Source organism: Chinchilla lanigera, unplaced genomic scaffold (genome assembly GCF_000276665.1).
Source record: "Chinchilla lanigera isolate Chin_1 unplaced genomic scaffold, ChiLan1.0 scaffold00011, whole genome shotgun sequence".
NCBI lineage: Eukaryota > Metazoa > Chordata > Mammalia > Rodentia > Chinchillidae > Chinchilla > Chinchilla lanigera.
Window position 1 is genome coordinate 19476812 of NW_004955412.1, and position 11895 is coordinate 19488706.

At 47.2% G+C, this 11895-nt stretch overlaps 2 protein-coding genes across 2 annotated transcripts in view; one reads left to right on the top strand and one right to left on the bottom strand.

The window, feature by feature from the left end:
• Positions 1-4247: 4247 nt before the first annotated feature.
• Positions 4248-8079, bottom strand: Cd3d (CD3d molecule, delta (CD3-TCR complex)). Its single transcript, XM_005378237.2, has 5 exons — positions 7856-8079; positions 5573-5785; positions 4901-5032; positions 4590-4633; positions 4248-4398 (listed from the first exon to the last, which is right to left on the bottom strand). The coding sequence occupies exons 1-5, from the start codon at positions 7908-7910 to the stop codon at positions 4333-4335; spliced, it is 510 nt and encodes a 169-aa protein (XP_005378294.1). The 5' UTR covers positions 7911-8079; the 3' UTR covers positions 4248-4332.
• A 1175-nt stretch (positions 8080-9254) lies between these two features.
• Cd3g (CD3g molecule, gamma (CD3-TCR complex)) overlaps positions 9255-11895 on the top strand; it is a 10409-nt gene continuing 7768 nt past the window's right edge. The window contains exon 1 of the mRNA XM_005378239.2: positions 9255-9527. Coding sequence (XP_005378296.1) covers positions 9473-9527 — 55 coding nt within the window. The 5' untranslated portion in view covers positions 9255-9472. The remainder of the gene's footprint in view (positions 9528-11895) is intronic.

Sequence of the window (11895 nt, forward strand, 5' to 3'; positions counted from 1 at the left end):
AGGTGCCAGGAAGAGTCACTGAGCAGGGCTGGAGGAAGGGGAGGAAGGAGGTCTCCCAAGCAGGCCGCCCCTCCCTCCCACGCAGGAGGCAGCTGTGCAGCACAGCAGGCTGTGGTGAGGCCGTGCAGGATGTGGGCTGTGCAGGCAGTGAGCGCGCAGCGGCAGCCTGGTGCCTAAAGGCCAGTGTGGGAAGGCCTCGCTCTCTGTCTCCCACAGCGCGCACTTAGCTTGCAAGAGGAGCGCAGAATAGCAAGGCGCTGTCTCAGCCTAGCTCCCACCAGCTGGCTCTCTTCTCTCCCTCTCTGCACTCAGAAACCTCCTGTTGACCACAAGGCTATTTTTGTGTATGACCACAACGAAAAAGGCCTCTTTTGATGAGTAGCCCTTCATGTACTGTACACGTTCAGCCTTGGCCCTGGGGCTACAGCTTTGTACCCGTCATTCCTGTTGAAATGTCACTTCGAAGTACCAACTCTTTTGCTCAAAAGGAGTCTCAGTGATGCTGCTCATCACCAGGTTGGAGGCTGGCCTAAGGGTGGCAATTGTGTCCTACGTGTATTTCATTGTGCTCAGATGGGCAAGACATGGCTCAGCAAGATAAAAACAAGAGCCACTAACGTTTATGGAGCATTTACTATGCTCTGGAACCTGTGCTTAGCCCTTTACATGTATCATCTCATTTCATCTTTACGACAACTCCACAAGATCGATGTTATCATCCTCACTTTGCACATGAAGATAGTGAGGCTGAGAGAGGTTGAGTCTTTTGCACAAGTCACAGTGAGGGACCTGGCTGAAAGTAGCAGCCAAAGTTTATCCAACATATTTTTTTCACATCTACCCAGTATCAGGGCCCAGGATATAGCTCAGTGCCACAAGTGCCAGACCTGGCACAAGTGCAAGGTCCTGAGTTTGATTCCCAGTACAAAAAAAAAAGATTTATTCAAAAAGCTGGGCATGGTGGCTCATACCTGTAATCCCAGCACTCAGGAGGCTGAGGCAGGAGGATCTCTATGAGTTCAAGGACAGCCTGGGCTACAAAGTGAGTTCGAGGCCAGCCTGAAGTGCATATTGAAACCTTATCTCAAAAAGACAAAAAAAAAAATCTACCCAGTGCTGATTGTGGTCATAAGGAATGCTTTCCATCCTATCTAATGTCCTTGGGAAGATGGAGGGAGGGCAGAAGTGAAGTTGAAAGCCTGAGTAGATGTCCTCCTTTGGGCAGAGGTGGTGTAATGCCGGATAAAGGCAAATGCTGAAGCAAGGAAGATAAGCAGAGTGCAGGGCTGTAGGTTATAGATGGGATGAGAGGATAGGAGGGATCCACACCATATAAGGACCACAGAATTGCACTGAGATGCAGGGTGGAGGTGGGACACAGTGGAAAAGAGGAAAGCAGAATAAAGGAAAAGATTAAATGGATGGAAGAAAACAATGATTTCTGCCACTGGCCAAGATGGAGTAACAAGAATTGAATCTGTCCTCCTGTCTGAAAAAACTAAAACATGAGACAAGATAGGTTAAAACAAATTCTAAAACATTCAATACCAGGCAACAATGAGAGATGACCCCTAAGGATGGGAAATAAGATGAACCCTAATATTGCTTCAGCTTACAACCTAGAAACAGTTTCTAGGCCGTGGTGCAGGAAGGGAGAACTAAGCAGAGCCCCAAGATCACCCTGAGGTCAGCAGACAAGGATGGAGACCAAAGCCTCTACAGTCTGTAGGAGAAAGTTCAAGAGAGGAGTGAGATGCCCAGGGAGAACTCCAGAGATCTGAAAAGGGTCCCTCTCAAGTCCTCAGCTTACCTCAGGGCATAAACCTAGGTCCCGCGAACCCATCCCTTACTTTTCTACTGCAAATTTGTACGTTAGCATTACAGTTGTGGCTGTGCATCTCAGGGATACAGGAAGTAATCTATGTGTTTATCCACCTGGTATGATGAACACAAGAAGTGTGCCTGTGTGCAAAAGTGGCAAAATGGGACTTGGATCCATTCTTATGATCCATGTAAGTGGTTTTGCATATGTTTACCTGAGCATCACAGAGGGTCCCATAGACCCACACCACCCCAAGATTTTGTTTTTGGGTTTTTTTGGGGGGGATTTTGGTACCAGGAATTGAACTCATAACCTCACACTTGCTAGAAAGGCACTGTGCTGTTGAGCTATATCCCCGGCCCCAGAATTTTGTTTAAAAAAAGTTTTCTTCTGATCTTTCTGGCAAGGAACCCCCACTCAGTACAATGGAACATGAAAACCAGATTTGCAAGTTTCAGAGGAGATCAAAAGTAAATCCTCAGTTCACTCATGCATGAATGATCAAGATGATTCATTTTGGTAAAATCCATGGTTTCATAGCAGAAGAGTGCTGGGGGGTGGATAATGATGATGATGATGACTTTGACGCTGGCCATGTGAGCCAAAGTTCCTGTGACAGTGAACTGGAGTAAGAATCGATTGATACAGACAGAGGGAATGCAGACCTCCTTGATTCAGATGACAAAGAAAACAGCAATGTGAGTATATATTTGACTATCAAAATGTTGAGAAATGGCCATGCAACCAAATTGAACGATTCAATGTTAGAACTAGTTCCAAAAATATAGTGAAGGTCTTGGCAGGGGTGAAAAATACTGGACAGTATGCCAGCACTGCCATTCATTGTTGGAAACTGTAATAGATGAAATGCGGTAAGATGCTGTGAAATACACAAAAGCTGAAATACAAGTAAAATGCTCAGTATGCACCAAAAGCCACATTAAAAAATATACTTATTATGACACTTCACTAGTTGAACTAAAAGCATTCATAAATCTGCTGCTGTACTTAGCACAAATCTCTTATGGTGATCGTAAGAATGTAAAAGATGTAAGGAAAAGCAATGGGTCAAAATATGGCAAAAAAAAGTTATGCCCTTGTAGATGAGAAGACTTACTATGCTTTCAGTTTAGACATTTATCCTGGAACTCAGCCATCATGTCCTTATTCCTATATTAATAAACTGAAGGATGCTGTGAACAGACTTGTTGATCCCATCTCCCTAACTAAGGGGAATGTGACATTCAACAGGTGGTTTACCGGTTTCCAACTGATGTTACATTTGCTAACAGAGCACAAGTTGACCAGCAGAGGAACTGTACACAAGAACAAAGCAGAAATTCCACATAAAATGTTGCAGTGGTGTAGTACAATCTTTGGATTTCAGAAAGATATAACACTGCCCTCATATATGGCAAAGAAAAGCAAACTGGTACTGCTGATGTCAACATTTCACCATGATGGAAATATTGATAGGGAAACCTCAACAAGACGGAAGCTTGAGATGGAAACTTTCAACAATAAAACCAAAGGTGGAGTAGATGTTTTGGATGAGTTATGCAGCAACTATGATGTCACTTGAAACACAAAGCACTGGCCAATGGTTGTATTTCACTTGATCCTAAACATGTGTGGCATAAATAGTTTGATAGTTTACAAAGAAAATAACAAGTCAAAAATATCACAGAGAAAATTGGGACTGGGGTACATAAGAGATTATTTATAGCAGAGGAAAAACAAAATGTTTCTGTCCAGGGAACTATGGAAAAAAAATTACGGAGCTCCCTGGTGAGCTGACAGGTGAACAGCCGGTTACAGCATCACAAAGACCTACTACAACAACCAGAAAACAAAGATTTCAGCTGTGCCCTACAAGAAGGTATAGGCCTCAGTTTATCATGCAGAAGGCAGGGGCAAGGCAGGAACAGGTCCTGGGGAAGGAAGATAAAGTGATACCTTCCATAAAGGGAAAGGAGAGCTTCCTATCTCCCAGCACCTGTTCAATAGGGGACATAAAGTCACAGCCAGCCCTTTAGCAGCAGTGAGAATTTGTAGCACACATCCTCAGAGCTGTGGTAAGAAATGAGTTGCTGAGCCCCTTGATGTCTCCGCCACCCCCACTCATGACATCATGGAAACTTCTCTGTGGCGAGGCTCCTAAACACAACAACATGCCCTGGGAAGGCTTGTGATAGGAGACTAGAGTCACAAGTACCAGAGGGAGTGCAGAGGGGAGATGTCACCCAGGAAGCCCACCGGGCTAGAGACACCAGTGGGCCAGGACATGGTGGGAGACAGCCTATTACACTGTCAGTGTGGGGCAAAAGGGAGGAGATGAATGAAGGACTTAGGTGGGCAAGGTCCCAGCCACCTCAGGGTAGCTCCTACACCCTGCCCAAGAGCCTTGAGAAACACAGGCACCAGCTGAATGGAAGAGATCATCTTTATTGGTCAAGCAAGGAGGGTTGGCACAGTTCAGGATGTGCTTCTAGAAGCCACCAGCCTTGGGGTCATTTGCTCCGATGCCACTTTTCTCCAAGGCGGCTGTACTGAGCATCCTCATGATCTCGGAGGGGCTGAGAGATGAGAAACGAGGCAGTGAGTCAGGTCAGAACTCTCCCGGGAAGAGTTCCAGCAGGTCCTGGGGACAACGGCTCGTGCCCGCCCTCTCCAGCAATGAATTCCTCACTAACGCTGCACACACGCTTCACTCAGCCTCTCCATCCCCACTCCTCCTCCCGTTCCTGCCTCTTCCCTGCACGCTCACCTGATAAAGCTCATCATTCTTCAATAGAGCTTGAGTGTCAGCAGCTGAAAGAGCCAGGAAAGAGCATTACTAGTGGGTAGGGAAGAAGGGGCAGTGAGACTCACAAACATTGCAGCGGGCCGTGCCCTCCACCCCTCAGAATTCTGCATGCACAGTATGGGTACACGAGTGCTTTCCATGCACTGTGGTAGGAGTCCATAGACATTGCAAGAGTGACTCCGAGATGAGACCATTCAGCTGGTACAGGAGCTCAGTGGTACACATGCACACACATGCACACGCACACACACATGTTCTGCTCTTCCACTAACCCCCAGAGAGCCTTCCAGTCTCGTGTCCTGCAAAGCAGTAGACTCCCAAAGCAAGGAGCAGGGTGGCAATGATGTCAGTGACAACGATGCCAGCAAGGGTGGCGGAGTCCAGTTCTACACAGTTCTGGCACACTGTGGAGAAAAAAAGGAGAGGGGAGGGCTAGATACCTTTCAACTTTTTTGTGTGTGTGTACCAGGAATTGAACTCAGGACCTTGCGCTTGTCAGGCAGGCACTTATGTCACTGAGCTACATCCCCAGCCCTAGATAGCTTTCAAGATCAGGGAATGACCACGCCTGTTGGCGCTGCCCTAGGATCTCTCATGACAAGACCCAAACTTCAGTAAGATGCAGAGAAAAATGTTGCTGGTGGCCTTGCCCCTGCCATCTCGTTATCCTCATCCCAAGGGATTCCTGAAGAGAAATCAGGAAGTCCTCTCAACTAGGGCGACCTCAAACTAGACCCCAACCAAGCCTGCAGGCACAAGGCCTCTACTGCTCAGCCTGGCTTAGCTAAGCACTTGCTCCCACTCTGCAGCCCCCTAAATCTGGCTGATACCATTGCAAAAGTGACCTTAGTTTGTTTAGAGAATAGGCTGGTTCACCATATCCCCTTCCAACCAAAAAGTTCTCACATCCAGAGGCCCCGCCATAGGATTCAGGAGGCACATACTTCGATAATATACTTGCACAGTAGATTCTTTGTTGGCATTGTCATCTGTCCCCCGACACTTATACAATCCTCGTGGATCCAGGAGGCGTTTGCCCAAGTCCCGACTGTTTGTTCTTTCTGTCCCTACCGTTCCATCTAGCCATGTGACACTGGTATTGCAATTCACAAACACTTTGTCCTCATATTCATCCACAGGTATCTTGAAGGGCTTCACTAAGGGAAAGAAATACCACAGTCAGAGACAGCTGGTGGTCTGCACTACCCTCCTTGTTCCACTGAGGACTACCACGGCAGTCTACAACAGGTTGGTTTCTAGTGAGAAGGGCAGAGGTGACAAAAGAAAGTTTCCAGAAGTTCCCTATGAACCACAGAGGCCAGGAAGGACATGAGGCTGCAGTCAAAGTGAAGACAGGTCCTAAGGGACTTGGGATAAAAGAGAAAACTGTGAAGCTGACTTGATCCAAGAACCTTCCTAAAAATGAGTTCAGACCACTGGTTAGAAGTAAAAGGGGAAGCCAGGCATAGTGGTGCATGCCTGTAATCCCAGCACTTGAGAAGCCGAGACAGGAGGATTACAGTGAGTTCTGGGCTACATAGTGAGTTCAAGGCCAGCCTGACTGCATAGTGAGACCCTGTCTCAAAAAAAAGTAAAAAATAAAAACTATAAGTAGAAGGGGAGCATAGACTGCTGAAGCCTCCCATAAGACAAGGAAAGGCAGGAGACTGTTGCTAGGTTGGAGATGTCCAGATTTTTCTGCTAGAAAGCAGCTAATTCTACTTCCCACCTTACCACAACACTCTCCCTTCACCTTCTGGTTCTCTCCTCTTCCTGTTGCTTCTCTCTGACATCTAACAAAGGGATGGGACACTTAATACTGAAGGGTCAACAGTGACTGAGGCAGGAAGGAACTGGTATAACTCCCGACCCACAGGTCCAGATTTACCAGGGCAAATCTCATGCAAAGATTTCCAGTTGCTCTACACTTGGTTAAGGAAAGAAAGGCAGAAAAAAATGTTCATCAAACCCGTTCTTGAAGTTGCATGCACAAGTAAAGCCTTAGGGGAACTGTAAGGGCTAGAGTTGAGAATAACGCTTTTCTAGACCCACTGAATTTCTCTGACAGCCCACAGAGGCACTGGCATCCATACTGCTCATCCCAGGAAAGAGTAGAATCTACATTCACCTTGAGCTTCATATGCAGCACCAATGTCGACACAAAAGAATCCTCTAGAAAACTGCAAAATAGCTGCTTCTCATGCCTCTGAGTCAGGGCAGGAGTCTATGCATGTACAGTCAGGGAGACACACATACATCAACTGCTTCACTTTTTATACTCATCCTTAGAGTTGTTTCCAGTGACTATCTTGTGGGTCCCAGTGCAACTATTAGGGTAACCATTTAACCCAGTTTGCCTGAGACTGAAGAGGTTCCTGGGGCTGGGATTTTCCAGAGAGGATTGCTTTTTTTGTTTTTGTCTTTTTTGAGACAGGGTCTCACTATGCAGTTCAGTGTGGCCTTGAGCTCACTTTGTAGCCCAGGCTGGTCTCGAACTCACAACAATCCTCCTGCCTCAGCCTCCCGAGTGCTGGGATTGCAGGTGTGCGCCACCACACCAGGCTTCCAGAGAGTTCTGTTTTCTTTTTTTCAGTGTTCAGCCAATGAGCTATGTTCCCAGACCAGTTTTCAGTTTTTTCTTTTTTTTTGGACAGGGTCTCACTATGTTGCCTAGACAAGTCTCAAACTGCCTCGAGTCTTTCAAGTAACTGCAATTTTCAGTTTTAAAACCAGGCAAAGTACTGGGTTTAAAAAAAAAAAAAAAAAAAAAAGCAGGCTAACTGTGATGAGTTGGCATTCTACTGAATATGCAACCATTCTCTACCCCACCCCCAAATCTACCTTTCCTCATAAAGTATTCCCTTCAGTGCTCACATAATGGTGGTCACATAATGGTGGCCAAATGAACAACAGTCCAGACCCCAGAAGAAATCTGCTGTAGAAGCAATGAATATAGCTCTGCTCCCTCCTAGCCCGAGGCTCATCTGTACACATACTGCACCAGTTCCCACAGACCTCTGGCCAAAGGCCATCCGAAAGACATTCAAGGACAGTTCATGCCCTGACCAAAGTAGGTGAAAGCCAAGCCCCTGTTTCCTCCATCACAGTCCTGCCCGGAGTGGTCGGTGCATTGAAGTTAGCTTTGTGAATCACCTTTAGGTGGACCTCGCGCCCGGTGCTCATGTCCCTCTTGGGTCCTTTCCTCCACCTGGAGAAGCCTTACTTACCTTGAGGAAGAAGGGCAGCCAGGAACAAGCCAGTCAGAAGCCAGTTATGTTTCATCTTTCAGCAGAATTTGTCCAGTAGACAGAGCGAGATCACGGAACTACCGGCCGGGGTGAGGACTACCCTCCTCCAACTGACTCATGGGTATGCGGAAAAAGTGAAGAGTTGCAGAGGAGCTAGAAGATGTCTGACTCTCTGCCTTTCATGATGAAAGGCCGTCAAGGGAGGAATAGCAAGAGGTAGGGTAGGAAGGAAACAGGTGCAAATTGTTCTTTCTCTGAGCAGACAGGTTGGGGGTGGGGCTGAAGGCAGAGAACATGGAGAAAACTGCCTAGACTTTCAGGAGGTAGAAGGAGTCTTGGGACAGTCTTTCCTGAGTCACTAATGAAAAATGAGAACTTCAGAGTCCCTGTTGGCAATATAACTACATTGACCTCTCACTTAAAAACTGCTCTCTCTCAAAGCCCCCAAGAGAAGCTCTGAGCCCCAAGGCACAAGCCATTTCAGCTAGGTTCCTCCTACTGCTGGTCTCTCTTGGGACCCGTCGCTGGGCAGCCTGGACACCAGATGAAGCAGCTCCTAGCCAGGGGGGAGTTGGACTTTAGAGCCACACACACCAGAAATTTGAATCCCGGCTCCACTACTTGGTACCCACAGGGTCAGTCAAAGAATTTTTCTGAGCCTGATTCTTGGAGTATCATTATAAGGATTTTAAAAAGTCTAGAGGCTGCCTGCCACATAAATATGATTACTATGAAGTAGTTTTTAATAATAATAATAATATAATGGACTCAAGGTGAATTTGAACCTCCCCAAAAGGCTATGGACCTCCCTCGCCACACCATGACCAAAGGGAACCTGATACTCCACGCTGCCCCAGTGGGATGTCATGTACCTGAGGACAAAGCCGTGCCAGTCTTGCTTCCTGGTGTAGCTTATGCCCAGCATATAATGAGAATTGTGTGATTTAGTGATTTATTAACTGGCTAAGGGAGACAGGGATCTGAGAGCCTGGAAACTCAGTGCAGGCCCTGCCTACCCACCCCGACCCCTGACTGGAGAAATGTGCTGACTGTCTGGTTGGAACTGTCCCACTTACTGCCTTCCAGGCAAGCACCACTCTGATGATCTCAAAAGAACAATGACAAAAGCCTTTAATGAAGGCTGGGGCTGAGGTGCTTTTCCATCTGCAGCCTCAGCCCCAACCACCTGAGCATCCAGCCTAAATTCATTAGTTCTAGCATCAAGGACAACCGGCTGTGATCCCAGCAACAACCGGGGGTGGGGACATTTATCTTCTTCCTTCGGAAGAGGGCTCAGGCTCATCCCCCAACCCAGCATTTGAAGTGGTTCTCGAGTCAAGCCTAGTCTCTGCGTGGGAATCCAGCCCTCCCTCCTGCACCCTGCACCCTTCAACGGAAAAGCAAAAGGCATGCACACCTGCAGCCCTGCTGAGGCCCCTGCAGGCCACACTCAAAGCGAGGGTGGAGGCAGTGTGTTCCTGCCTTCTCTCAGGGGCCCAGCCTTAGGGTGCTGGGCGGAGCCGGGCTAGGTGCTGCGCAGGATGCTGGCCAGGAGGGGCTGCTCTGCAGTTCTGCTTGGGAAGGACAGAGACTGACATGGAGCAGGGGAAGGGCCTGGCAGGCCTTATCCTGATGGTCATTCTTCTCCACGGTAAGAATTTGCTATGGGGTCCGGCAGCCTGAGGAAGGGAGTATGGGAAGAGGTCATCTCCCGGAAGATGGGGATATTGGAATTCTAACCTTGAACAACCTCAGCTATCACCTTAGAATTCAAAGGGGAGGCAAAAATTAAGCTTTTTACAGTTCTATGCTGGAGGGAAGCAGAGCCCAAAGGAGAGATAAAGTCTTTTTCTCTGAGAAATCAAAACAGAGACCTTAACTAGCTAGAGAAAGGCCCTGCTGCCGCCATTTTAGGCTTAAACATAGCCCCAGATGGCCCAGGCAGAGAAACGGAAAGGAAAAGGTATGCGTTCTCGGAGGCAGAGCTAGAGTTAACAGTACTAGTCACTCACTTAGTTGATCAGTTGGTCAGCTGATCAAAAGTATTGATGAGATCCCAATATCCAGAAGGATAAAAAGACGAATGAAAAGTCTTTGCTGTGCGAGCTCATAGTCTAATTGAAGAGTCAGGTTCCAGTGTGGCCACACTGAGCACAAGGTACGGTGTGAGGTGCTCGTGCAAATGTCCAGTTCAAAATATCCAACAGGAAGTGGATGAATGAACTAAGATTGACACCTGTTCTCTGGAAGCATTGGGGGAAGCTAGAACCATAACTGTTCTTGAAATAACACAAGCGCTACGTGATATGTGAGGAAGACAGGGCTGAGGAGAGAACTGTAAGATGGCGCATTTTAGAGAAAAAAGTTTCAGAGATAAAAGAATGATCAAAGAGCTATAATAGCCGGGCGTGGTGGCGCATGCCTGTAATCCCAGCACTCGGGAGACTGAGGTAGGAGGATCGTTGCGAATTCGAGGCCAGCCTGAGCTACAAAGTGAGCTCAAGGCCAGCCTCAACTGCATAGCAAGACCCTGTCTCAAAAAGACCAAAAAAAAAGAACTATAATAATCACATGAATGATTATGGAAACCAAGGAAGGAGAAAGCTTCTGGGAGGGAATTACCAAGAGCCTGAAAGTTAAAGAGGGCCCACTAATATAAGAATAGAATTAAAATTTGCTTGTGGAATTTGGCAAAATAAACGTTATGGTTGATTTGGAAGCATTTTGGTTGGGCAGTGTGAGTGGAAGTCAGATGGAGGAGTAGAAGATAAAGAGTGAGTGATAAAAAGCAGCTAGTATGGGAGGCTGAGGCAGGAGGATTGCAGCGAGTTCAAGACCAGCTTGGGCTACAATATGAGCTCAAGGCCAGCCTGAACTGCATAGCAAGAACCTGTCTCAAAAAGACAAAAAAAAAAAAAAAAAAAAGCAGCAAGTATAGATTGTTCCAGAAAGAATTTTGGAGTCATAGGTAGAGGAAGAAGTTGAGTCTAAGACATTTTTTGGAGGAGAAGAGAAACTTGAGCACATTCCTGTCTGAAGGAGAAGACCATGAGTGGAGCAAGGCCTGGAACTGACGTTGGAAGGACAGAGCTGAGAGTGGCCTCAAGGGCAAGAGGGGAAGACGATGTCATCTCTGACCACCAGAAAGAAAGGGCAGCCAACCCCAGCCATAGCTAGGCTGTAAACAAAAAGGAAGCTGCAGAAGATAGGGCCATAACAACACTTGGTCCTCAAAGAATTAGGCAGGAGGCAGTGTCACCCGCTGAGACAGAGCCGGGAAATGGCTGAGTGGAAGACTGGAAGAAGCCAGAGGAGTGTAGAATTATTTCTGAGAGAAAAAGGAGAAGGAGCCCGCTAAAGAGAACAGGTTGGAAGGCGGTGCCGAAAGCACAGCAGGGCGGCTGGATGCAGTGGGAAGACCACGGGGCTGAGCAGTAGAAACCATGAACTCTGGGTCCAGCCCAGCCACCAGTGCGTTGCGGGCACTTGGACAACATCTCCACCCTCTGGCTCGGTTTCTCCTCTGTTCAATCCAGAAATTCGGCTACACAAGTTCTCAAGTCCTAAAAGGAAACAGCACAGATACGGAAAATTTTTAAATGTCAGCAATCAGTGCCCTGTCCTTTCCTATGGAATCTGAGGTCCTTTTGTGCTTGTTTCCCGTACTGACCAGGTAGTTGGGGAGAAGAGACGGTAAGAAATCTGTCTGACTGCTAGTTGTGGCTTTTTCTTGCTTGTTCACGGCTTTATCCATTTATGGTTTGATTCAACAAATGTAAAGCTCCTGTTCTGTCCAGGCACTGTGGGGCATACTCTTCATAAATGGCTCAGCCTTGCACCAAGCTCTCAGAGAGCTGACCCTTTTCAATATTGCCATCCTACCTCTCCCCACCATACTGTACCTCTAGCCACACTATTTCTCTTGTCCTTTTTCAAACTGCTTGGCTGTTTTTTGTCCCCAGAATATCTTTCTCTGTTGGATGAATTCTAACTCAATCCTCAAGATTCAGCCAAATGAG

Coding starts and splice junctions, on each gene's coding strand:
- Cd3d (XM_005378237.2), bottom strand. CDS start 7,910: ATGAAACATAACTGGCTTCTGACTGGCTTGTTCCTGGCTGCCCTTCTT. Junction 5,033..5,572: donor TGTGCAAGTATATTATCGAA/GTATGTGCCTCC, acceptor TTTTCTCCACAG/TGTGCCAGAACTGTGTAGAA. Junction 4,634..4,900: donor GACTGGAAGGCTCTCTGGGG/GTTAGTGGAAGA, acceptor TGGCTCTTTCAG/CTGCTGACACTCAAGCTCTA.